Source organism: Hoplias malabaricus, chromosome 5 (assembly GCF_029633855.1).
Source record: "Hoplias malabaricus isolate fHopMal1 chromosome 5, fHopMal1.hap1, whole genome shotgun sequence".
In the NCBI taxonomy this organism is placed as follows: domain Eukaryota; kingdom Metazoa; phylum Chordata; class Actinopteri; order Characiformes; family Erythrinidae; genus Hoplias; species Hoplias malabaricus.
The window spans coordinates 9730481-9758408 of record NC_089804.1 but is presented as its reverse complement, the minus strand read 5'-3'; the positions used below and the strand labels follow the sequence as shown (position 1 = coordinate 9758408).

At 41.1% G+C, this 27928-nt stretch overlaps 1 protein-coding gene across 1 annotated transcript; it reads right to left on the bottom strand.

The window, feature by feature from the left end:
• Window positions 1-502: 502 nt before the first annotated feature.
• Window positions 503-27455, bottom strand: LOC136696485 (intermediate filament protein ON3-like). Its single transcript, XM_066670924.1, has 14 exons — window positions 27398-27455; window positions 27073-27199; window positions 25525-25540; window positions 23707-23722; window positions 23062-23612; window positions 21390-21598; window positions 21247-21307; window positions 21053-21148; window positions 20774-20938; window positions 20554-20679; window positions 20179-20399; window positions 20005-20075; window positions 19814-19909; window positions 503-663 (listed from the first exon to the last, which is right to left on the bottom strand). The coding sequence occupies exons 1-14, from the start codon at window positions 27453-27455 to the stop codon at window positions 503-505; spliced, it is 1974 nt and encodes a 657-aa protein (XP_066527021.1).
• Window positions 27456-27928: the final 473 nt, after the last annotated feature.

Here is a 27928-nt window from a genome sequence, read left to right as displayed (position 1 = left end):
ATTGACCAATGTTCTAAAAATTTGTTTCACTTTTTGAAAATTTTAAAGCACTTCTTAACACTGAGCAACAGACACAGATCAGGCTGACAGTGCAATACTGTGAGCTCTTTGCTATGTCTCTCCCTTAAGCTGTATTTGGTTTTACTTTTTTATGTCTGCAAAAAAACAAGGTTGTACTCTGTAGGAACATTTCAAAGAAAGAGCCAAAGCCTAAGAGAACAGTCTGGAGCTGGTGATACCATCTCTGTAACCTAGAGGATCCACTGAGCTTCTGCTGCACTGAGTGGTTACACTATGTGCTGAACACGTGTAAAGTTATTGAATAAAGGTCACATTCTAGGAATACATACAGAATGGTCCAAATTTGAAAAAGTAAATGAGTTGTGAACAACTGATAGAGGGAGGCTTTTGGACAGATAGGAAAAATGTTCTGAGTGGAGGTAATTCAATACAGGTTGGAGCTGAGAGTTGGGTATGAGGGGTTTGGAATTACTTTAGGTGCCTAGAACACGCGGCGTCCAAATGTCATGGAGGAACGAGAGAAGGAGGATCCACCTCCAGACATGCTGAGGCTGGAGCCTCCATTGAATCCGACATAATCCCCAACACCAAATCCACTTCCAGAACCAAATCCAGCACCACCGCTATAACCAAATCCACCACCTGCAAAACAACACACAAAGGAAGAGTTTAGTTGTACTTTCAGAATCTTTGGAGATTAACCAAGGAACAGTATGGATACATATTTAACTTTCCACCACCACCACCGCTGCTGCTGCTCACACTGTCACGCTCATGCAAGGTCCAGTTTGACATTCTTTAGTTCCTGGTATTCCTGCACTTGCAGGGCCATATCCTGCTTGGTTTTCTGCAGGGCCTCCTCCTCATCCTTAATGCAGAGTTTTGCATCCTTCACAGCCAGAAAACCCGCCGTCTTTGAAGTCTTCTGCTGGCGTCGTAAGGTCACTGGTTAAATTCCTTCATGACTCAGGAGATTGCTGCTGCATGCTTTGCTGGGAATTAGTATAGTATAGAGTATAGTTTAGTTTATAGTTTTTAGAGTTCAGGGTAGTTATCCTAAAAAAATTCTCTCATATATTAATCTCCCTCCTACCTCATGAAACGCTGTATTACATTTCATTATATGAACGTATAATCAATGTTCATTTTATATTACATTTAATAAACCAGTTATATGATGAAACCTGTTCTTGGTTATTTCTTGTATGGAATTTTTAATTTTGGGTCAGATTCAGTTTCAGAGCCAAGAACCTACAGCGGGTCAATGAGTATAATGATTCATTAATAATAATCAATTCTGTAATGTCACTCAGCATGATGGCCTACTTGTCCAAGCTGAGACTGAACAGGTAAAGACACTACATATTACTTAATGACTCCCAACCATGGAGCTTAACAAAATGAATGAAATAATGAATTATTAATAAAATACAAATTAATCACTGACTCCACTACAGCAGAGAACATTGTTTCTTGTCCTCAGAAGCTGTTTCTTTACCTTCTTCTTAGAGATCCTATTAGAGAATTAGGAGGGTTGACCATGCTGGTTTAACCTGAGAGGCAGAAAACATTTACAAGCTCTGGAACAAAGTTTTAGTTTGTTGAGAGAATATTCAAACCTCTTATCTTCTTCAGCAGGACAAATTCATTCTCCACAGTGGCACGCTTGTTGATTTCATTCTCATACCTGAAAGGTTATACACATTTTAAAAATATGACTCTTGGAATATGTAAGTCTGTCGGGCACGGTTTCGTAAACTCTGGAATTGTACAGGACAAGTGACTCATGAACCTGCATGTTCTTCCCTCCAGCTTGATCTTCTAATTTCCAAGGCCATCCGACTGTTTGTGAAGGTTGGCAATGTAGGCCTCAAATATTGTGTCAATGTTGGAACGGGTTGTGGACTGTTCCTGGAGGACACTCCATTTTGTCTCAAGCATCTTGTTCTGTTGCTCAAGGAAACGCACCTACAACAGGGATATAAAGGTTTAATCATGTTAAAAATGGAGGATATCTTTTGGCAAGTGTTGTGAAATGGCTCATTTTAGGCTTGATAGTGATATTCATATGAGTTTTCTGAAAGGGAGTTAACACTGCTCTTAGATAAGCAATAAAAAAAAACAACGTATATGTAGTCTCTCAGAACATTCTTTGCCACACATTAGTTTGGCAAATACCCTAAGAGAAATTGGCAGACATATTTGTAAACATGAACAGGCCTTTGACACTCCCTGCCCTCTCAGATCTGAGAGGTGTGCTGTGTACTTTGGACTTGTTGTTAATAAATTTGCCTGGGATAATTGAAAAATCCCCCACAGGAATCAATGGACGAAATGTTCATATTCAAATCTTAACTCCTATCGAAGATGTTTCAGTCACAAACTGCCACTGAGTCTCACAGACACAGCACACACCACCCTTCTTCTATCTCACTGAAAAACACACACCCACCCAACACATAGTCACAGTCTCACACACATGCTCACCCACCGAACACACAGTCACAGTCTCACACTCACCTACCCACAACGTCACAGTCTCTAATGTAAAAAATGACCATTTGTTTACCTTAGGTCACAGGAAAAACATAAATATGGTAGGAGCCTGAAGGAGTAACATGGGTCCACTCTCCAATGGGCCCACCACCTGTGGGAGAGGTAGTAATCTTGGTCCAATGTGCTGAGGATCGTGTGGCAGCCAAGGGCGGGGACCCTGGCTTTCTGACCCTCGGTTACTGAAACTGGCTCTTGGAAAATTTAATGTAACCTCTCTGGTTTGAAAGGAGCCTGAACTAGTGAGTGAGGTTGAGAGGTACTTGTTAGATATAGTTGGGCTCACCTTGACTGGGCTCTGGAACCAATCTCCTTGAAAGGGTCTGGAGTACTCATTCTGGGGACTCCATGGTTCTGCTGGGGGACTTCAACGCTCATGTGGGCAATGACAGTGACAACTGTAGGGGCATGATTGGGAGAGACAGCCCCCCTCATCTGAACCCAAGTGGTGTTCAGTTGTTGGATTCCTGTGCCCGTCACAGTTTATCCATAAAAAACACCATGTTCGAGCATAAGGGTGTCCATAAGTACACCTGGCATCAGGATACCCTAGAATAGGCCAAGTATCTCAGGGTCTTGTTCACAAGTGAGGGAAAAATGGAGAGAGATATTGACAGGCAGAAAGGTGCAGCATCAGCAGTAATGCGAGCTCTGTACCAGTCCATTGTAGTGAAGAGACAGCTGAGCAGAAAAGCAAAGCTCTCAATTTACCGTCCAATCTACCCCCAACCCTCACCTATGGTCATGAGCTTTGGGTAGTGTTCTAGGCATGTCCAATGGGGAGGAGACCCTGGAGAAGACCCAGAACATGCTGGAGAGACTACATTTCTTGACTACATATCCCCCCGGAAGAACTGGAAGAAGGGGCTATGAAGAGGAAGGTCTGGGTTTCTTTACTTGGACTGCTTCACCTGTGAACTAGACCTGGATAAGCAGTGAATAATGGATGGATGGATGAAATGATGGATAGCATGGTATGGGAGAGTGGTACAGGATCTACCACTCACAAGTTTAGTTGAGGAAAATAAATGTGCAAAGGTGAGTCGTGAGATGATTTTGTCAGGATCGAAAGATGCAGTGATAAAAGCAGCAGGGCCAATCAAAAAAGGAAGGAAGGAAGTGAAATCCAAAACTGGCCATGCAGCTAGTCAAGAGCTCATTAGAACTAAGGAATGTGATTGGCCAAGTACAATGCGGAAGTGCAGGCCTTGGGTCAGGTGATTCGTGGAAAGCTTTTAGTAAGGCCACATCACCAGAGAGAAGGCAAATGATGACTAGTTTTATTTGCAAGCAGGAGAAAGAGGCATGGTGTGCAACAGTAGCATCACAGGGAAAACAAGGCCGGTAGCTTCAATGGGACAATCTAGAGAGGTGTATGTTTTTCTTGCAAGAGTTAAGGGCGATGGAGGCAAGTCATATTAAGTCGTCCTTTCAACACTGCAAAATCTTGGACAGTGTGTAGGTGAAGACCCTAATTGTGGATTATGTGCAGGGGCTGGCATGCTGAAGCATATTCTATCAGCTTGTAAAGTTAGTAGTTCACAGGGTTGGTATACAAGGAGACATAATCAGTGTAATAAAACTGAACAAAATGCTTTGTGCCTGAGTGGGAATGTTTTAGAGAAAGTGCACAGGCTACATGATGAGGGTGGTAGATGAGGGTGAAGCACGAGATTAGAAATGTGCAATTGTGCAAATGTTGGCGGATGTAGGAAAAAAGCTGCATGTGCCAGAGCGCATTGCGTTAACTACACTAAGGCCAGACAAGGTGCTCTAATGTGGATGTAAATGGGTAGTTTATTTCATAGAGTTAACTGCTTCATTTGAGGATGCAGTAGATGAAGCATTCGAAAGGAAGAAGCTGAAGTATGCAGACCTGGCAGCTGAGGTGAGGGAACGTGGGTGGCAGGCACATGTAAGACCGGTGGAGGTAGGTGTTAGAGGATTTTTAGCCAAACTGACCACATCCCTGCTTGTGCAGTTTGGCATTAAGGGCCCAAAATTAAGAGCAGTTGTGAAGCAGTTATCAAAAACAGCTGAAAGGTCTCCATAAGCAAGAGAAAAGAAGTGAGTCTTAAGATTAGATTTAAATATGGGAAGAGAAGAAGATGACCAGAGTTGATAGGGAATTCCAGAGCAGGGGAGCAAGTCGAGAGAAAGCCCAATCACCAAGACCACAGAGTTTGGATGACAGAACAGTAAGAAGTGCAGCAGTTGAAGACCTGAGAGAGCGAGAAAGAGGAAGAAAGTAGGTAAGACAGGTAGGAAGGTGCAATATTGTTTAGAGCCTTGTTAGTAAGTAAAAGTATCTTGAAATGGATCTGATATTTTCCTCCAGGTGCTCCGGTTTCCTCCCACAGTCCAAAAACACATGTTGCAGGTGGATTGGCGACTCGAAAGTGTCCGTAGGTGTGAGTGTGTGAGTGAATGTGTGTGTGTCTGTGTTGCCCTGTGAAGGACTGGCGTCCCCTCCAGGGTGTATTCCCGCCTTGCGCCCAATGATTCCAGGTAGGCTCTGGCCCCCCCGCGACCCTAAATTGGATAAGCGGTTACAGATAATGGATGGATGGATGGATGGATCTGATATTTAACAGGAATCCAGTGAAATTGCTGAAGGATGGGTGTAATGTGGTTGTGAACACTAGTGTAGGTAAGAAGGTGAGCAGCAGAGTTTTGTACCATCTGAAGCTTACAGACAGAGGAGGAGCTGATGCCAGCCAGTAAGGAGTTAAAGTAATCTAGTCAACTTGAAATGAACGTGTGAATGAGGATTTCTGCAGCGGACTGAGATAGATATTGCCTGATTTTAGTGTTGTTACATAAGCGAAATAATACAGTTCTTACCCCTGAGTTTATGTGGGCTGTGAAAGAAAGAGTAGAATCAAGGAGGACACCCAGATTTCAGACCATAACGGAGGGAGAAATTAACATCAAAAGTATGACTGAGCGTTGATCTAGAGCCAATGAGGATGATCTCAATCTTATTACCATTTAACTTTAGAATATTTTGATACACCCAATTTATTTTATCCCAGATAGGCAGCTTTCAAAGTAAGTGATGAGTTGGTCATTGAAAGAGTTGGTACTGAGGTAGGTCTCGGTGTCATCCGCGTAACAGTGAAAGGCAATGTTAAAGTGATGCAGTATATGCCTGAGAGGAAGAATGTAGATAATGAAAAGGAGAGGTCCAAGGACCGATCCCTGCATGACACCTTGTGTAATCACAGAAGTGGCGGATGTATGTCGGAGAATGTGACAAACTTTTTTCTCTCTGTTAAGTAGGATGAGAATCAATCCAAGGCAATGCCAGCAATACCAAGTTCACACAATAGAGATAGGAGGATGGAAAGGTTAATTGTGTCAAATGCAGCACTTAAGTCCAGATGTATGAGGATGCTGAGGGAGCCAGCATCTGCAGAAATCATTTAAAACCTTAACCAGAGCTGTTTCAGTACTATGAAAAGGTCAAAATCCAGATTGGAAGGGTTCAATTTTGCAAACAGAGGTGCATTACAGAGTGCTGGAGAGGGGACAGGGGTACTGTCAGGAGATTTAAAGAGCTTTGTGACTGTTGAGAAAAGGTCCCAGGGTTTAGTACCATGCTAGTTGCTAATGAGATTAGAGATGTAGGATGACTCTTATGAAGAGCTAGTGATACAGTGGCTGGTTTAGGTACTCATGGGCTGGGCTCAATGAGTAGCCGATGTTGTTAAGTAAAGCTGGTTGCTGATCAGATGATAAACATTTGTATTGGCACAGGACATTTTACATCTTATTTTGTGTATGATCATAATTAAACAAAATTCTCTAAGAACATTTTGTCACAGATTAATTTGGCAAAACCCCTAAGAAATATTGGCCTATAGGTAGGCTTGAACAGGCATGTGACAGTCCCTGCCCTCTCGGTTCTCAGAGGTGGATTGTGTACTTTTGGAGTCAATCAGATTTGGTGTTTTTAATAAGTTTGCCCAAACACAATAATAAATCCCCAGTCAATGGACTGAATGTTCATATTCAAATCTTAACGGTCACAGTAACAAACTGCCACTGAGTTTCACAAACACAGCACACACCACTCCTCTTCTCTCTTACTGACAAACACTTACCCACCCAACACACAGTCACAGTCTCTCTCTCACTCCCACTCCACAAACACACACAGAGGCACAAACACTGATTAGAATACCCATAGAAAACACAAGGAATTTGAAACACATGGAACAAACAGAAGATCAACAAATGGCCAACCACCAGGGACCACAGACACAGGAATTATATAGACCACTCAGACAAGAAACACCTGGAATAAAATGACAGGAATATGAGGGAAGCGTGATCACAAGGAGGGGAAACAAACAGGAACCAGGCACACATTACAGACATATTTCACAGAGAGCTCACTGTCAAGCTGTTTGGCGGGACACCACACGTGTTAGGCAGAGCCTCGGCTCTGCGTTGTTTAGTTCACAGGCTCAGCAGGACGGCTCAGAACTCGGCAACATTTACACACGTATTATAGCTCACAGAGAGAGGAGGACTGCTGAATTTGTCTTATTTTGCGTCAGTGTGTATCTTTGTGGTGGGGAGACATTTTCTGGTGTTAGTGTGTTTATAAAGCTCCATAGAGTTGTGCACAGCCACTTTAATCTTAACATGTTTTACTGTAACCCGATACATTGGAAAAATAAGTAATTGTAGTTCTTAAAATCAACAAAATGTTATATATTATAAACATAACTTTGCACCACTTTTTTCATTTCTGAAGTTATCATATAATAACAATCATATAATAAAGTTATCATATAATAACAATCATATAATAAAAACCACATGTAAACAAAGACATTGATATGAAGCACCAAAGCTTCTCCAGACCTTTCAATGACAAGGGTATGTATTTTCTTTCCTGTTTTTGAAATGCCAGAAAAACATTTGTGACAATGGTTAATGGCTTTTTCCTAATGGCAGTGCGGCTAAACTAGGCTTGCCTAGTTTGTCTTTGCTCTTGTTTCTACACTTCCTGTCCATTCTCTCAGCTCCACTGCCTGTATAGGTGCACTTTGTAACTCTACACTTACAAAGTGTAGTCCATCTGTTGCGCTGTATACTTAATTTCCCTATTTCCCCCTGTTCTAAATTGAGCAGGACCTCTAGAAGACCATCAAAATGCAGGTATAATTCAGATATAATTCACACTGTATTTCCTTCAGAAAATGCAAATCTAGTTTTTATTTATATACTCTACAAATATATGAACAAAAACCATTTGTGTGAAAATGAAAACTTTTGTGTGAAATTTAAAAATGGGAGCAAAAACAAAAGTGTTGCAGTTATAGTTTTGTTCAGCATTCTTTTGCACTGTAGCCTATGCACCTAAGAACCTCTCCAGAAATGTATCTGTGCTTTGTGTGGATCCATACCGCTATGGCTTTGATTGGTCTGAAGTCGGATTGACATGGTTTTTGTTGAACTGAAGTAGTACAGGAACATGAACTCCTCTGCTACTCTATAGAGGCTGCAAACAGCAACAAATTCATAGTGAGAAATTTCCTCAGACATGGTGTGGGTGTCAGGAATAAATAAAAATGTTGAACAGAGGAAAAATACTGTACTGAATAATATTGAAATAAATAACTCAATGAGGAGTGGAACCACGTGGGAGAAATGTGCTGGCTTTGTATTTGTTTTTTTTCTTGGCATCTCAGGTAAAATACCCAGATAGCAATCAGTCATTGCATTGACATTGAACTTCTTTGAATCAGCGTTGCAGTCTGATGTTGATTCTACCCTGATTTAATGCTGAAACCACATTGAAATTCTAACAATAAATCAAAAGAAATTCAATATTATTTCAATCATATTCTTACCTTGTAAAAAAAGTTTTACTGCTGTAAAATATGGCAAATTAACCCTGCTTTATAAATGCAAGGATCATATTTAAAAGCAGAATAAGGACAGAATGGTGAAAAGGGACTGTCACATTAGGCAATTTTATTTTTCAGCACAAATTTCAGAAATATCAGCACAATTCATTAAAATTATACACAGGACAATATACACAAATCCATTAGAGCTTCACATAGAGACCAGCTCACGATGTACAATGGCTACTATACTCCACTGTTCACAGGCTCAGCAGGGCCTTACTTCAAAATACTAGAAAAATACTGTTATAAGCTTTATTCTCTGTCCTGACTCTGAGTGCTGAAAATGCTCATACTTTTCAGTTGGCCAGCATTTCTAAGAATGCTTTTTTTTGTACTGTCTTAAGTAATATTCAAATGTTCTCCATAACTTTTGGCACCCCTGGTATTAGTGCTTTGTACAACCTCCTTTTCTCAACAAGGCAGCATTTAATCTTCTAACTCTTCACAAGATGGGAGAATACAGAAAGAGGGATCTTCAAACATTCCTCTTTGCACAACCTCTCTAAATCGTCCAGAGTCCTGGTTCTCCTATGCACTCTCCTCTTCAGCTCACCCCACAGGTTTTCTATTGGGTTGAGGTCTGGGGACTGAGATGGCCATGAGAGGAGATTGATTTTGTGACGACCCATCACCTCAGGCAGAGGCCACCAGATTCTATTTCAAACTGTCCTGATGTTTCAAAAAGTTCCTGATGCCATGTATCCTTACAAGGTTCCCAGGCCCACAGCATCACTGATCCTCCCCCATTTTTAACAGTGGGCATGTGGTATTTTTCTGCATGCTCATCCTTGGTGTTACGCCAGACCCACTTAGAGACCCACTTAGCTTTTTGTTGCCAAAAAGCTCTATCTTGGTCTCATCTGACCAAAGCACACGGTCCCAGTTAAAATCCCAGTACAATTAGGCAAACAGTACAATTTGGAAAACGGGCAAACCCGTTTACGCTTATGAGTATAACTCAGAAAAGGCTTTCTCCGTGCATGTAGACACATGATCTGGGTGCATTAAAAGTATTGGGTGCATCAGACCTTTGCATAATCTGGTGTTTTTCTATTATCTTATTTGCTTTTTGAACATTTTATGTTTGTGGTTTTTCATTATCAAGACCAACTAAACCCCAGTCTTGTTACATCATACATATAGGGTCTGTAGCCATAGACTAATTAGTTGGATCCTATATTTATTCTATAAGATGACTACAAGTCATCTTGAGTGTGAGCATATATATATATATTATATATATAAAGACAGATAGGCTTATAAATGTGGCTGCACTAACTGGCCTTTGAGGAGTATCTGATGTGACAAAAGCTGTAACAAATCTTTCAGCATATTTCCTCATATCCACAAGACAAAGCTGGAGAAATCTAATGTTTACCATACAACTTCTCTATCCTCAAAAACATGGCTGATGGGTGTCTTTGGTTGAACCATGTTGGCAGTGCTTAGTGGATTGACCAATGTTCAAACAATTTGCCTCATTTTTTTAAAACATTTTAAAGAGTTTCTTAACTGAGCAACAGACACAGATCAGACTGACAGTGCAAGAATGTGAGCTCTTTGCTACGTCTCTCCCTTTAGCTGTATTTAGGTTTTACTTTCTATATGTCTGCAGAAAACAGGGTTGTATTCTGTAGGAACATTTCAGAGAAGAAAGAGCCTAAGAGAACAGTCTGGAGCTGGTGATACCACCTCTGTAAACCTAGAGCATCCACCGATCTACTGCTGCTGCTGAGTGATTACACTATGTACTGAACACATGTAAACATATTGGATAAAAGTCAGCAGATGTTCTAGGAATACATACAGAATGGTCCAAATTTGAAGAAGGAACTGAGCTCTGAACAACTGATAGAGATGGGTGTCTTTTGAACAGAGAGGAAAAGGGTTCTGAGTGGAGGTAATTCAGTATGCTCTTCCCTAACATGTAGACAGGGTTACCCAGTACTCATTCACTTCTCAGTCCATGCAATGAATTTATGGAAGCTTATGTGTTACCTTATAGTTGTTATAATTACTTGTATATGTTCAAATATTACTTGTGCTGAGCTTTTATAATGACACACAGTAAATGAGATGAATAAGAACACAGGCCACTGTTGCACAATTACAACATCATTTTTAGCTGTATCAAAACCAAACCTGCAAATATATTTTTTTTTGTAAGACCATATTTACATAGTCATTCGTTCTTATTGTTTAGCCTTGCAATGCCATTGGATGGTAAATGAGTAAATAGGTCTGACCATCAGGCCATAAAATCATACAACTTGTGAACTTTCCTGGATCTCTCTCTTTCACTGAAGTGGAAATCTCAGCACTGAAGTAAGTAAAATTCTGAATTCTTTTTTCTTTTCTTTTTGCGATTATTAGAATGTCTAGAACATGTAATTACTAAACTATTGTTGAATGCATGCACCAACTTAGATTTTCAGCTTGTTATGTCTTTGTTGTAGTTTGTTGTAGTTGCAGGAAGGGTAGTCAAAATGGTACATGGACCTTCCAAAATGTATGGGGACATAGCACTTCTCAAATGTTCACATATTGTGAAATACTTACCTATTACTACAAGAAATATGATGTGTTTGACTAAATAACTGCACTTTCTAAATGTTTTTTGTATCTGTTTATAACAGAATTGAGTAATCCTGAATGAAAACATGATTTATTGTTGTACTTCAAGCTCCTCTAGTAGCAGTGTTTGAATCTATTATCTGTATTTTATCTGTAAAAATACACATACAGCTGTTTGTCTGGGCTTTGCTTGCTTGTGTGAATAGTCTGGGGGGTTATAAATATAGTGCATTGTTCTGGACTCTGTTGATTTAAGAGGTCACAAAATTCTGAGTGACTTAAGTGAATTATGTATCACATAATAAGCATTAATTTGCATTGAAATTATTCAGACTTTATCATTCTCTAACTCCTCCCACTATTATTTCCATTCCAGAAAGCTAAGAGCAAGGAAACCTGTTTACATTGTGAAAGACCTCATTGAAGCTGTCCAAACCAGAGAGAGTGACTTTGAAATGGAATCAGACACCAGGGAATCAAGTGATGAAGAGGTGGATGAGGATGCAGCTTCAGTGGAGGACAGAATCAGACACCCATTGATTGCACAGCTGATGGTGGTAAGGACATTGAGGCAACCAAACCAAGCCAAACAACTCATCGGACTATGCCCCGGGACAGATATCACTGGACAGGGTTTCACTAGTCCGCGGACTGGTCCACACGCCACCAGTAGTGCCAGTTACATCACGGAGCCCTTTGACATCCATGACAGTAATAGCACAGAGACAGTGACTGCTCTGAGGAGGATGTGTACCACCAGTGGCTGTACGCAACAACATGATCACACATTTCCCTGTAAAAACAAAGAGAGGCAAGGCAAGGTAAGTTTATTTACTGAGCACATTTCATACAGAAGCAATTCAAAGTGCTTTACAGAAAAAAAACTAAATTAAATTAAATTAAAAGCCATAATAAAATCATAAAAGTCCAATAAAAAATTACATAAAAAGAGTAAAATGAGGAAATTATTAAAAATGATTAAAACAATTTAAAATTATACAATAAAAGAAAATAAATAAATAAAATAAAATAAATAAAGAGAGGACGCTGCAGACACAGCAATAAATGTTAGACCAATACCCTCTGCAATAAGTGTGGTGTAAATCTATGGTATTTTTTTTTTAAAGGAAATGTTTTTTGGAGAACCACTGAACACATGAACACAAGTGGCTATTGCCATCATCTCCCACTGATCTGGGTTCAGCCAGTGCTTACTGTGTCTGCACAAAGTCTTCATTCTGGGTTTTTTTTTTTTTTTTGCCCATCAAATATAGATTTATATTTGTATATTGTATGACCGCTGTATGACTATTAATTATGATATTTACTGTTATAGACCTTTGTAAGCAGTCCTCAGTGCAAATCAACCCTTTGTTGTTCTTTATATTTAAAAACTTAGTAAAACGTTAAAAATTAGGGAACCCTTCAATTTCTTTAACTTCAAAAGGAGGTGAAAACATTTTTATTTTTTTTTTTGCTATTTTTGGGTTTTACAGGGTTAGGACTAGAAGGTCACTGTTTCAGTTCCCACGGCTGTCAGGGAAATTGGAGGCAGTAGGAGTGAAGGAACAGCAATGTCCTCTTCTCTCAGTCCAGAGTAGCATTGCCCTTGAGCAAGGCAACTCCAACTGCTTCGTAAGTGCCAAGGATTGCTGTGTGTGTTCACTACCCCATAGCTCACTAGTGTCTATCTCTCTCTCTGACACTGTGTGTGTGTGTGTGTGTGTGTGTGTTCACTGCCATGGATGGGTTGTACATTGTACAAAACATATTTGCACATTTGCAATGCAGAGTGGCCACTCAGAATAAAGTACATTTACAAGGTGTGGTATAATACAGTCAATACACGATTCAAATCAGTCCAGTTCAGAGAAATAAGAGGAAAACAGGAAAGCTGCAAGGAGGACTCTTAGGGTGAGTGAAAACTTTACTGTTCATTCTTTAAGTCTATTGAGTCTAAGTCTTAGTTCTGTTTGCAGTATCACAGTGTCATCCTTATACTCCCGGCAGTCTTAAAGGCACAGGATCAGAAAAAAAAACAGTAGAATTTTGAGGGATTGAAAATGCTCAGGTTCATAAAACTAGACCTTCATTAGAGGTCCTCTGGGAAGATTTATTTCTGTAATATCTTTTCTGTCACAAGCCGTACACACACGGAAATGATGAAGTCTGACCCTGTCAGTCCCAGCCAGACTGCAACCTACAACCCAGTCAGATGTTGAGGGTGAACAACAATCTTTTTCATGAAACCTTTTTTATTTTCAGAGAACACACTTTAAATTGATTTTAAAATTGTACATTTAAAACCTTTATTCTGAAAAACAAGGTACTAACAGAAAAATCAGTCAACTCTGTTACAGACAAATTGGGTGAAATTTACAGTCAACATATTTTATACATTTTAAAACCCTGTCTTCCCTGAGAGAGCTTTTGTCTCTGTATTTATTTATTCACATTTTTCATTAAAAACAATGTTCTCTAAAAATAGCTTTAAAAGTGAAAGATATGCTTTGAAATGTAATGTGTTAAGAAATGTAATTGTGACACAGCTTCTGATCAACTTGGTAACAATAAAATATATCTAATTATCTTTTTTCTTTTTAAAGCAAAACCCCAAATAAACAGAGCTGACACTGATAGTAAAAGAGTTAATGTGAATGACAGAGTTGACCACCTATAGTTAAAAGTTTTTCCATTCCGTCTGAATGAAATATTTTCAGATGACAACAGAATGTGCCTTAAGTATTAATAATCTCAGAATATTCATTCATTCATTATCTGTAACCGCTTATCCAAGTCGGTGGGTCCAGAGCCTACCTGGAATCATTGGGCGCAAGGCGGGAATACACCCTGGAGGGGGCGCCATTCCTTCACAGGGCAACACAGACACACTCACACCTACGGACACTTTGGAGTCACCAATCCACCTACCAATATGTGTTTTTGGACTGTGGGAGGAAACCAGAGCACCCGGAGGCAACCCACACGGACAAGGGGAGAACACACCAACTCCTCACACTTTGCCACCCTAATAAATGAATGAATGAATGAATGAATGAATGAAATTTTACCAGCACCCAGTGATGTCGCTTACTTTGGTTAGAAAAGCTCTGAAAGTCAGTGAAGTATGTCATATATCATTTTGTACAAAATGCTGAGGATGTGTCAATAGTAGATTAATTATTTGTCAACTTTGTTATTGTGATATTGCAGTATAGTTTCAGTTGTTTTAGTATTGTTTTAGATGATAATCTGAGGACAATCCATGAAATGTTGTATTCAGATGTACACTGCAGTCGCTGGTTTGAGTTTAGCACATGAAATTAAAGCACAACATGAAGAAAAATGTCAATATATGGTTTAGGTTGTTTAACAATAACAGAGTTGACAATGAGTAACAGGTAAATATTCCCAATTACATTTAAATTAAATATTTTGCATTATTTTAAATTTATTACAGGTTTTCCGCTTATCCAAGTCGGTGGGTCCAGAGCCTACCTGGAATCATTGGGCGCAAGGCGGGAATACACCCTGGAGGGGGCACCAGTCCTTCACAGGGCAACACAGACACATTCACTCACACCTACGGACACTTTGGAGTCACCAATCCACCTACCAATATGTGTTTTTGGACTGTGGGAGGAATTCGGAGCACCCGGATGAAATCCACGCGGACACGGGGAGAACACACCAAACTCCTCACAGACAGTCACCTGGAGCGGGAATCGAACCCACAACCTCCTGGAGCTGTGTGATTGTGACACTACCTGCTGCGCCACTGTGACGCCCTAATCTCAGAATATACATGGCAACATTTTGTAGCTAATTCGTGTGAATCCAGACCATAGACAAGCACATTAGACAGGATCCAACTAATTAGTCTATGGCTACAGACCCAACACATTTGTAGTCTTCATGCTGCCCCTTCAGGGACCACGCTCAAATTTGCCACTGCTAATCTGCCCTGCATTTCTCATTTTGGGCCACATATTTATTTATTTATTCATTTATTTATTTAAAATGTTCTGCCCTCGTTGCATGGTAAGCATCTCCCAGAGAACAGAAATTATTCTGTTTCCTTAACCTGGAATGGTACACCAAAAACATACATACATCAAAGTTGAAAACCTGTAATAAATTTAAAATAATGCAAAATATTTAATTTAAATATAATTGGGAATATTTACCTGTTACTCATTGTCAACTCTGTTATTGTTAAACAACCTAAACCATATATTGACATTTTTCACCATGTTGTGCTTTAATTTCATGTGCTAAACTCAAACCAGCGATTACAGTGCTCTTCTGAAAACATTTCATGGATTGTCCTCAGTTTATCATTTTGTTGAAACTGAAACAATACTGTAATATCACAATAACAGAGTTGACAAATAATTTATCTACCATTGACCTCAGCATTTTGTACAAAATATTGAAAATGGAAGAATGACACTGACATTCAGAGGTTTTCTAACCAAAGTAAGTGACATCACTTGGTGCTGGTAAAATTTCATTCATTCATTCATTCATTCATTCATTAGGGTGGTAAAGTGTGAGGTGTTGGTGTGTTCTCCCCGTGTCCGTGTGGGTTGCCTCCGGGTGCTCTGGTTTCCTCCCACAGTCCAAAAACACACGTTGGTAGGTGGATTGGCGACATAAGAGTGTCCGTAGGTGTGAGTGTGTGAGTGAATGTGTGTGTTGCCCTGTGAAGGACTGGTGCCCCCTCCAGGGTGTATTCCCGTCTTGCGCCCAATGATTCCAGGTAGGCTCTGGACCCTCTGCGACCCTGAACTGGATCAGCACTTACAGATAATGAATGAATGAATGTTTATTTATTTTTGTGGTTTTAAAACAGAAGTAACAGAATTGACTAAAATATTGGGACAGACATAAAAACAGTGTTGTTTTACTGATATTTCATATTAAACACAAATATAATTTCTGTTCTGTTCCTGTTTTAACATTATTAATAGAATTACTAAAAATCTGAAAATTAGACTTAATTATTTCATGTTCATTCAGGTTCATTGTATGAATCAAGGAAGACAGTCAATAATGTGTGGGTTGGAAATCATTTATTTAATATTGTATGCACAAATTATACATCAAACATCATTATTATTGAAATAATTAATGTTAATAATTAAAACAGATTCAATAAAGCGTTTATTATGAAAAATAACAAGACCTTTATCTTGGAGAAATGAAATGTTCTGGAATGGGCGACCTACGCCAGGCTTTTCAGCGGTGGACATTTTACTAGAGTTTTCTGTTCCGTGGACTGCAAACTGTTTTTACACGGACTATTCTTTCTATAATAATTCTTGGCCATTATTTTAGTCATCTTGTGTGAGTTTTATGTTTTCTTAGCGCTGTTGTTCAGCTTTTACTGTGTTTTGGGCCGTGTAAGGTGGAGTGTGCTGCCTAAATTGTAGTGATTAACACCACGGTTAGTTGTTGAGTCATTCGTCGGATCCTCCGGCGACACCTTGTGGACGAATGTAGGAACTGCGCGAAAGTCTTCTTCAGCTCTATTTCTGTGACTAAATCCTGTGAAACAACATATGAGGACTTCATGTGCCCAGTCTTGTGTAGCGGCACTTACCTCGTCAGTTCTTAGACAAAATCTGTTGGTAGACTTTATAAATGTCCTAAAGGCAAAATGCTTTGTTGGACTGAAGCAGTACAACGCAGAAATAAGGGTTTCGCGTTGAAATCAGGATATTTTGGACATGGCTGAGTACACAGTGACAACTATGGAAGCAAATCTGTCTCATCAGACTTTGAAGTATTACCACCTTTGAATTTGTAGCACTGATTTTTTTTGCACTTAAATTATGCATCTGAATTTTTCTGCTTTTGAATTTAAGTCTTCAGATTTACACCTCTGAATATTTTGCTTCGAAATTATGCATCTGAATATAACTGCTCTTGAATAGAACACGTTTTCTAATCTAACTTAAGGTGAAAGAGAAAATCAAAATGAATCGATTGCTCAACCTTGGTGTCCCGGATGTGTATCTGAATTTTTTGTAACTTGTATTTTGGTATCTGTACTTCATCTACCGAATTTGAGCAATTTTGAAATCTGAAGATTTAAATTCAAAAGCAGAAAAATGGGCTGATGAGACAGATTTGCTTCCATAGACAACCCCTACTGTACACCTAAAGCTGTTTTGCCACACAGTTTCACTGGAGAGGGCAACCGAATTTTCTCTCAGTGGGCCAGACAATTCCAAGTGTGCTGTGAGAACTCAGGTATGGATAAAGCTCAGCTTGCCAAAGTACTTCCATCCAGGTTGGCAGGAGCTGCTTTCAACTATTGAGATAGTCGCCATGAGCCGTTGGAAGCGTATGCTGCAGAGTTAACCCGTCTTGTGCACAGTGGAGTGACTGCTGTCAAAGGAGACATTTGGAGACAATTCATTGCTGGACTTGACTCTGTGCTACAAGCTAATCTATAGGAGTTCAGTGTTATCTCTCTTGAGGAAGCTATTAAAGTACCTAGTCGGTGTGAAAGAGCATGGTCAATGACCCATGATTTCTCTTCATCACATCTAGTCTCTCCACCTCTTCCTGCCTCTGTCCATAGCCTTGGAACTTTTCCTAATTACAGGCTTGTAGCCCAGCGTAATAAACTGGCTTTGAAGGTTGACTAACTTCAATTCACTGTAGCAATGCTGAACCAGACAAAGTCATGTCAGACTAACCCTGATCAGTCCCCTGACCATATCGTAGCATCTCACCAGAGATCACTTTCAGCAAAAAGAGACAGTGATAACCATTACACTGCACAACCCAGTTATCGATGTCCCAGTGCATTGAACAAGCTCTACACCAAAGGTGACCTACCACTTTCTCTGGTGACATACGTAGTTGACCCCTTGAAGGCCTAGTCCAAGTCAGAATCACAGGTGGAGCTATGAGAAACCTTCACAAAGAGAACACACTGACTGTGGCTTTAGCCCTCACAGGAGAGCCCTTGGTCATGAGGACTCTGAGTCTTACAGTAGTTACACTAGGGGTGATGGTAGCCCACATACCAGATATGACCGGCAAAGTTAGCAACTGTTCCGATGGGTGTCGTACAGAGCGCTATGTCGAGCAGGGAGATTTGTTCAGACACATTACAGTTTTATTCACACATGAACTAAAAGTCACAGCAGGTTTTCATAATGTAGTGGAGTAAAAAGTAAGACATTTTACTCTGAAACATAGTGGAGTTAAAGTAAAAAGTTGCCCAAAGTGAAAATACTTCAGTAAAGTACAGACACACAAAAAAGTACTGAAGTACAGGAATTACATTCACTTTGTTACTGTCCACCACTGGAAATGACCAGGAATATGTTCTTTTAGAAGCGACTGGAAAAGTAACACAGACCTATGAAGGAAACCACCACTAAATACAAGTTGCTTTTTCATACGCAGTGGTAACTTGGGCCGTTGGCTCTGGTGACTCACTGAAGGTTTTACGGTCCCATGTGAATAGCCTTGAACAGCGCTAAGCTGCTATTTATCTGTTTGCCCAACAAGAGTTTCATGTAAAGTACCCATTTAACAAATAATGCACAGCTGACTGGAGCTCCTCCTGTACTTTTGCCTTTTCTTATCACCTTTCTGCTTTATCTCTTTTGTTCTCACAGTGTCAGGTCGCCATAACGACGCCAAGGAACGTGTTCAATCTGCCTTTAAGAAAAGTATAGTACAGTATTTTTGTAGAAACTTTTTTGTTGCTCAGCCACCGTTTTCTCTAAAATGAATAAAAAGGAATAGTTTGTCGCTCTTTACTGCAGTAACAGTATCTGCTCTTCTGGCACTGCTTTACTGAAAATACTGGAACATTTCTGTAAGGATATATTTACAGATGGGTGAGAAGCTCCTGATAACAATACAGGGCCTCTCCAGTTCTTGCTAGAGGTATTGAAAAGTGAAAAATTACTCTAAAGAACACCGTTCCACCACCAGCCCAAACCTGGGGTACTTTTCATCCCACAATCCAACACTCGACCCTGAGCATGGTGATGCTGAGTCCACATGTAGCTGTCACAAAGCCACAAAAGGTGTGGCTTTAAAATGCTGAATTCACAAATTATAAACCAATCTACCAATGTGTGGACACATAGTTTACCTGAATATGACGGCATGTGGAATGTGTCTGTGACATCTGGGTGCATTAGAAGTAATCAGACCTTTGCTTACTCTGGTATTTTTCTATTATCTTGTACGTTTTTTTCTGAACATTTTATGTCTGTGTTCCTTATCAAGGCCAACTCAACCCCAGTCTTATTACATCATATAATTTAATATGTTTGCTTGGACTTTAATACAAAAGTAGGCTTAATATTTAGCTCATATATTGAACCTTTATATATGTTGTAAAGTTATGAGTAAGAGGACTTGAAGGAATTTAGTTGAAATGTTGAAGGCTTAATAAAGATCACTGACGAGAGAATGAAATCATCATGAGTGTAAGCGCATATATATATATGTCTGCAAATAAAAAGACACGTTGATTCAGTTGGTTTTATTTATTCAGTTTTGCAGTGGTATGGTCAATCACATTGCACAAATGTGGCCGCACTATCTACCTTCAGACACGCTGAGGAGAGTGCCTGCACCGAAGATGCTAGTACTAAATCCAGCAATGCCACCGCTATATCTAGAAGCACCGCCAAATTCAGAAGCACTGCCAAATCTAGAAGCACCACCAAATCCAGAACCACTGCTGAATCCAGAACCACTGCCAAATCCACTTCCACTGCCAAATCCACCACCAGCACCGCCACCGTAGCCAAATCCACCACCAGCACCGCCACCGTAGCCAAATCCACCACCTGCAAAACAACACACAAAGAATGAATTTAGTTGTACTTTCAGAATCTTTGGAGATTAAACAAGGAACAGTAAGGATACATGTTTAACTTACCACCACCACCACCGCCGCTGCTGCTCACGCTCTCCTGAATGTGGATGGTTGCACGTCCACCACCAGTGGCAATCCTATGGATGAGTACATACAGGTTCAGTTTGAGCCCAAGACCATCTACATATAAACTCTTCAGTCCTGTGTCACATTATACTCTTGATGATGAAATTGTCTAACCTGGATTCCTCTCCTTCCAGGAGTTTTCTGTAGGTGGCGATCTCAATATCAAGGGCCAGTTTGACATTCATCAGCTCCTGGTATTCCCGCACTTGCAGGGCCATGTCCTGCTTGGCTTTCTGCAGGGCCTCCTCCAGATGCTTAATGTGGAGCTTGGCATCATTCACAGCCACTTCTCCTCGCTGCTCTGCCTCTGCAATCTGAGTCTCCAGGTTGGCACTCTATGAAAATGACACAGAAACAAGAAAAGACATTCTGCTGTCAGCTGCGTTCTTAAATACTGATTTGGAAGACTCAAGGACTTCAGCTGAAACTACAAAAATATTGAATGCCTCATGAAGGCTACTGGAAGATCTGTGTTTGGAAACTGCTCACCTGTCCCTTGACAGCCTCAATTTCATTCTGGAATCTGGCGATCATTTGGTTCAGCTCTACAATCTCAGCCTTGGTGTTGCGAATGTCATCTCCATACTGACCGGCAGATGTCTGCATCTCCTCAAACTGATAAAACAGGTCAAGTCCAAACACATTTAAGTTGGCAGTTTCTAGAATAGTAGAGTCTAGTGTCTGTAGTGTCCAGAGAAGCTGTTTTTACCTTCTGCTTGTACCATGACTCGGCTTCAGCACGGCTGCGGTTTGCAATGTCTTCATACTGAGCGCGGACCTCTGCCACAATGGCGTCCATGTCCAGGTTGCGGCTGTTGTCCATCTCCACAATGACTGATGTGTCCTTGATCTGTCCCTGAAGCTCACGCAGCTCCTAAATGCATATGATGCCAATAAGAAGCACTTCATTATATATAAAACTTACTTTTATAAAAAGAATGCAAGTAGACCACAATATAGAGAAAATGTAGTCAGATTAGTTTCCCACCTCCTCATAGATGGCTCTGAGGAAGTTGATCTCATCTTGAAGGGCTTCAACCTTAGCCTCGAGCTCGATCTTGTTCATGTAAGCCCCGTCAACATCCTATTAGAGAATTAGAAGGGTTGACCATGCTGGGTTACCCTGAGTGGCAGATTACATTCACAGTTTTAGTTCTTTGAGAGAAGATTCAAATCTCTTACCTTCTTCAGCAGGACAAATTCATTCTCCACAGTGGCACGCTTGTTGATTTCATCCTCGTACCTGAAAGGTTACAACCAATTTAAAATTTTGCCTCATGGAATATGCAAGTCTTTCAGTCCAGAAGCTCTCATAAGTGACTCAATTGTTCTTGAAGTCCTCCACCAGACCCTGCATGTTCTTCAGCTCTCCCTCCAGCTTGATCTTCTCATTTCCAAGGCCATCCAACTGTCTGCGCAGGTTGGCGATGTAGACCTCAAACATGGCATCAATGTTGGACTGGGAGGTGGTCTGTTCCTGGAGGAGACACCATTTTGTCTCAAGCATCTTGTTCTGTTGCTCTAGGAAACGTACCTACAACAAGGATATAAAGGTTTAATCATGTTAAAAATGGAGGATATCTTTTGGCAGGTGTTGTGAAATGGCTCATTTGGGCTTGATAGCGATATTCATATGACAGTTTTCTGAAATGAAGTTAACACTGCCATTAGGTAAGCAATAAAAACAACAGATATGTAGTCACATATATGTAGTAACACATGGTCACTGTCTCTCTCACACAAACACACAAACACACACAAACAAACACAGTCACCGACACACACATACACCATAACATTATGACCACCTCCTTGTTTCTACACTCACAGTCCATTCTGTCAGCTTCACTGTCCACATAGGAGCACTTTGTAACTCTACAATTACAAAGTGTAGTCCACCTGTTGCGCTGCATACTTTGTTTCCCCCAATGGTCAGGACCCCCAGAGGACCACCACAATGCAGGTATTATTTTCATGGTGGATAATCTTTAGTGCTACAGTGACACTGACGTAGTGGTGGTGTGGTAGTGTGTTGTGCTGGTACGAGTGGATCAGACACAGCAGTACTGCTGTAGTTTTTAACCCCTCAGTGTCACTGCTAGACTGAGAATAGCCACCAATCAGAGGATGACTAACACAAACAGTGTCTCAACAGATTAGCTACTGACTCTGAATTAACATCTACCAACAAGGAAGGAGTGTCTAACAGAGTGGAACAGGAGTGGACACAGGGAACAAAAGCACCACTGCTGTGTTTGATCCACTTGTACCAGTGCAACATACACTACGTTATTGTCACTGCAGTGCTGAGAATGATCTACCTCACAAATAATATCGGATCTGAGGAGGTCCTGACCATTGAAGAACAGGGCGAAATAAATAAAAATGTGGAACAGCGGAAAAATACAGATGTCCCTGGAAAATAAATAACTCAACCAGGAGCAGGAGCATGTGGCAAAAACGTGCCGGTTTGATCTTTCCTGGCATCTCAGGTGAACTATGTTCTGTCCCATACAACGACCTCCTCCCAAATTTGTACACTTTAAAGATTTATAAAAGTAGTTCTACTGCACCACTGCATTGTTTACTACATAGAATAGGATGTGGTTTAATTCTCCCAAGACCAAACAACACTATTGACTGTGTACAGTGGCTTTCATGCTATGTTACCCATATGTTTCATGACCACTCCCTACTCTAAGAAATACGGAAAATTTCAAAGGTTAGCATTATTTGCCTCCATGAAGCTTATGGTATGCAATACTACTCTCTCTCTCTCTCTCTCTCTCTCTCTCTCTCTCTCTCACACACACACACACACAGCTCTCATAGGGATTGAAGGCTTGAGAACAGGCCTCTGTTCAGTTTTGGCTTGAACTGGACACCACTGCATTACAGTTATTCAGATATATCTGAATGTGGTGTTCTTTGTTGTACACATTCAATGACACATGCATTTTTTGAACAGTCTACCCTGCAAGAGAGACAAAAACTCACCTTGTCAATGAAGTTTGCGAAGCGGTTGTTGAGGGTCTTGATCTGCTCTTTCTCTTGTGTGCGCACAACCTGGATGTTGGGGTCGATCTCCAGGTTGAGGGGTTGAAGGAGGCTTTTGTTAACAGTAATAGCTGTGATAGGCATGATGTTGAGACCGCCAGCACCACCGCCAAAGCCAGCGCTACCACCTGCAGCTCCGAATCGGTTGCCAAAACCAGCTCCAGCTCCAGCTCCAGCTCCCAAGCGGCTGCCAAAACGACCTGCACCTCCAAAACCTCCAGCTACTGATTGGCTGCCGTAACCAGCTCCACCTCCAAAACCTCCAGCTACTGATTGGCTGTCAAAACGACCTGCACCTCCAAAACCTCCAGCTACTGATTGGCTGCCGTAACCAGCTCCACCTCCAAAACCTCCAGCTACTGATTGGCTGCCAAAACGACCTGCACCTTCAAAACCTCCAGCTACTGATTGGCTGCCAAAACGACCTGCACCTTCAAAACCTCCAGCTACTGATTGGCTGCCAAAACGACCTGCACCTCCAAAACCTCCAGCTGTAGAGGAGGATGGCTTTTAAAGAGCTCAGAAACAGGGAGTCTCCTGACCCTCCAGCACTCAGCCTCAAGCACATTCTCCACCCAACCTCACCTGAGCAAGTATCGCCCTTCACATCAGACAGAAAGGGTAAGAGAGGTACTGTAAGGACAAATGGCCTCAGTACAAAAGTGTGAGGGAAGGTGAAGGTCAATCAACTCTTAATGCAAATGACCTTCCTCACACCTAATGACCATGTGACATTTGCACCTAGTTTCTGCTCATGTGGTGCCCAAATTTCACTGCAACTAATACACTCAGGATCAGTTCCACCCCTGGTGTGGTACACAATGTGAAGGCTGTTGCCATGTATATTTCATAAGGCTGAGAATATTAAAATGTAGGCTTCATTATTTGGTAAATGTTTTGCACTTTATATGTTCAAGAGGGACTTGAAGGAATTAAGTTGAAGTCTAAATAAAGATCACTAAGGACAGAATGCATTTCATCATGTGTGTGAGCATATATATATATATATATAATGAGTAAAACATGCAAAAACTTGGATATAGGAGCACAGGCAATAGAAAAAAATAGAAGAAGAATTTAGATGTATAGAATCCACATTTATTCAGTTTTGCAGTGTTATGGTCGATCACATTGCACAAATGTGGCTGCACTATCTGACCTTTGAGGAGTATCTGAAGTGACAATAACTGCAGCAAATCTTTCTGCATAGTTCCTCATATCCACAAGAGAAAGCTGGAGAAATCTAATGTTTAAGATACAACTTCTCTATCCTCAAAAACATGGCTGATGGGCCTTTGTTTGCACCACAGTGCTTTTTAAATAAATGCCGCAAACTGTTTGCAGTGTTTAGTGGATTGACCAATGTTCTAACAATTTGTTTAATTTTTTGAAAATTTTAAAGCATTTCTTAACACTGAGCAACAGACACAGATCAGGCTGACAGTGCAAGAATGTGAGCTCTTTGCTATGTCTCTCACTTTTTTTTTACTTTCTTTATGTCTGCAGAAAACAGGGTTGTACTCTGTAGGAACATTTCAGAGAAGAAAGAGCAAAAGCCTAAGAGAACAGTCTGGAGCTGGTGATACCATCTCTGTAACCTAGAGCATCCACTGAGCTTCTGCTGCTGAGTGGTTACACTATGTGCTGAACACATATAAAGGTATTGGACAATGGTCACATTCTAGGGATACATACAGAATGGTCCAAATTTGAAAAAGTAAATGAGTTGTGAACAACTGATAGAGGGAGGCTTTTGGACAGATAGGAAAAAGGTTCTGAGTGGAGGTAATTCAATACAGGTTGGAGCTGAGAGTTGGGTATGAGGGGTTTGGAATGACTTTAGGTGCCAATAACATGCGGAGTCCAAATGTCATGGACGAACGAGAGAAGGAGAATCCACCTCCAGACATGCTGAGGCTGGAGCCTCTACCGAATCCACCATCACCCTCAGCACCAAATTCAGGGTAGTTATCATAAAAAAAATTCTCTCATATTAATCTCCCTCCTACCTCATGAAACACTGTATTACACTTCATTATATGAACGTATAATCAATGTTCATTTGATATTACATTTAATAAACCAGTTATATGATGAAACCAGTTCTTGGTTAATTTTTTTGTGTGTGCACTTTCTTGTATGGAACCTACAGCGGGTCAATGAGTATAATGATTCATTAATAATAATTAATTCTGCTATATTATGAGTAATGTCGCACAGCATGATGGCCTACTTGTCCAAGCTGAGACTGAACAGGTAAAGACACTACATATTTCTTAATGACTCCCAACCATGGAGCTTAACAAAATGAATGAAATAATGAATTATTAATTAAATACAAATTAATCACTGACTCCCCTACAGTAGAGAACATTCCTTCCTGTCCTCAGAAGCTGTTTTTACCTTCTTCTTAGAGATCCTATTAGAGAATTAGGAGGGTTGACCATACTGGTTTAACCTGAGTGGCAGATTTACAAGCTCTGGAACAAAGTTTTCTTCTTCAGCAGGACAAATTCATTCTCCACAGTGGCACACTTGTTGATTTCATTCTCATACCTGAAAGGTTATAAACATTTACAAAATATGACTCTTGGAATATGAAAGTCTGTCGGGCACGGTTTCGTAAGCTCTGAAATTGTACAGGACTCAAGTGATTCGTGACCCTGCATGTTCTTCCCTCCAGCTTGGTCTTCTAATTTCCAAGATCATTCAGCTGTTTGTGAAGGGTGGCGATGTAGGCCTCAAACATTGTGTCAATGTTGGAACGGGTTGTGGTCTGTTCCTGGAGGAGACCCCGTTTTGTCTCAAGCACCTAGTTCTGTTGCTCTAGGAAACATCCCTACAACAGGAATATAAGGGTTTAATCATGTTAAAAATGAAGTATATCTTTTGGCAAGTGTTGTGAAATGCCTCATTTTGGGCTTGATATTGATATTCATATGAGTTTTCTGAAAGGGATTTAACACTGCAATAAAAACAATGTATATATGTAGTCTCTCAGAACATCCTTTGCCACACTTTAGTTTGCCAAATCCCCCAAGAGAAATTGGCAGACATATTTGAAAACTTGAACAGGCCTTTGACACTCCCTGCCCTCTCGGCTCTGAGAAGTGTGCTGTGTACTTTTGGAGTCAATCAGACTTGCTGTTAAAACATTTGCCTTGAAAATTGAAAAATCCCCCACAGGAATGAATGGATGGAATGTTCATATTCAAATCTTAACTGCCTTCGAAGATGTCACAGACACAGCACACACCGCCCTTCTCCTCTCTCACTGATAAACACTCACCCACCAACACACAGTCACAGTCTCACACTCATCCACTCACCCACCAACACACAGTCACAGTCTCACACTCATCCACTCACCCACCCAACACACAGTCACAGTCTCACACACACACTCACCCACCCAACACACAGTCACAGTCTCACACACACACTCACCCACCCAACACACAGTCACAGTCTCACACACACACTCACCCACCCAACACACAGTCACAGTCTCACACACACACTCACCCACCCAACACACAGTCACAGTCTCACACACACACTCACCCACCCAACACACAGTCACAGTCTCACACACACACTCACCCACCCAACACACAGTCACAGTCTCACACTCATCCACTCACCCAACACACAGTCACAGTCTCACACACACACTCACCCACCCAACACACAGTCACAGTCTCACACACACTCACCCACCCAACACACAGTCACAGTCTCACACACACACTCACCCACCCAACACACAGTCACAGTCTCACACACACACTCACCCACCCAACACACAGTCACAGTCTCACACTCATCCACTCACCCAGTCACAATCTCTAATGTAAAAAATGACCATATGTTTACCCTAGTTCACAGGAAAAGAATAAATAAGGTAGGAATCCGAAGTAGCAACATGGGTCCAATCTCTCATGGGCCCACCACCTGTGGGAGAGGTAGTAATCTTGGTACGGTGCGATGATGATCGTGTGGCAGCCGAGGGCTGGGACCCTGGCGTTCTGACTCTCGGTTACTGAAACTGGCTCTTGGAACATGGAATGTAACCTCTCTGGTGGGGAAAGGAGCCTGAACTGGTGAGTGAGGTTGAGAGGTACTGGCTAGATATAGTTGGGTACACCTCGACTGGGCTCTGGAACCAACTTCCTTGAAAGGGGCTGGAGTACTCATTCTGGGGACTCCATTGTTCTGCTATGGGACTTCAACGCTCATTTGGGCAATGACAGTGAGACAATGACATGTTACGGACCTCCATTGTTGATGCGGCTGAATAGAGCTGTGGCCGCAAGGTTGTCGGTGCCTGTCATGGTGGCAATCCCCGCACTCAATGGTGGACACCCCAGGTAGGGAGGCTGTGAAGTTGAAGAAAGAGTCCTATTGAGCCAAGTTGGCTAAAGGGACTCCAGAGGTTGCTGACGGGTACCGAAGAGCCAAGTGGATTACAGCTTCGGCTATTCACGAGACGAAAACCCAGGTGTGGGAGGAGTTCAGTGAGGACATGGAAAAGGACTTTTGGTCTGCTCTGAGAAGATTCTGGCAAACCATCAGGCAACTCAGGAGGGGAAAGCAGCTTTCCACCAAACACTGAATATGGTAGGTGTTGGGAGTTGTTGATCTTGGAATAAAATCAATACACATGACAGGAATATGAGGGAAGCGTGATCACATGGAGGGGAAACAAACAGGAACCAGGCACACATTACAGACATATTTCACAGAGAGTGGTGGTGCTACTACACCATCTGTTGTTAGTTCAGCCATATTTCACACTCCAATTTGT

Bases quoted from the DNA above. Each gene is read 5' to 3' on its own strand.
- LOC136696485 (XM_066670924.1), bottom strand. From the start codon at position 27,455: ATGACAGGCACCGACAACCTTGCGGCCACAGCTCTATTCAGCCGCATC. The intron at 27,200-27,397 runs GTCCGTAACATG...TTTCCCCACCAG, and splicing joins CAGCCGCATCAACAATGGAG to AGAGGTTACATTCCATGTTC. The intron at 21,149-21,246 runs GTAAGAGATTTG...ATTCTCTAATAG, and splicing joins AATTTGTCCTGCTGAAGAAG to GATGTTGACGGGGCTTACAT.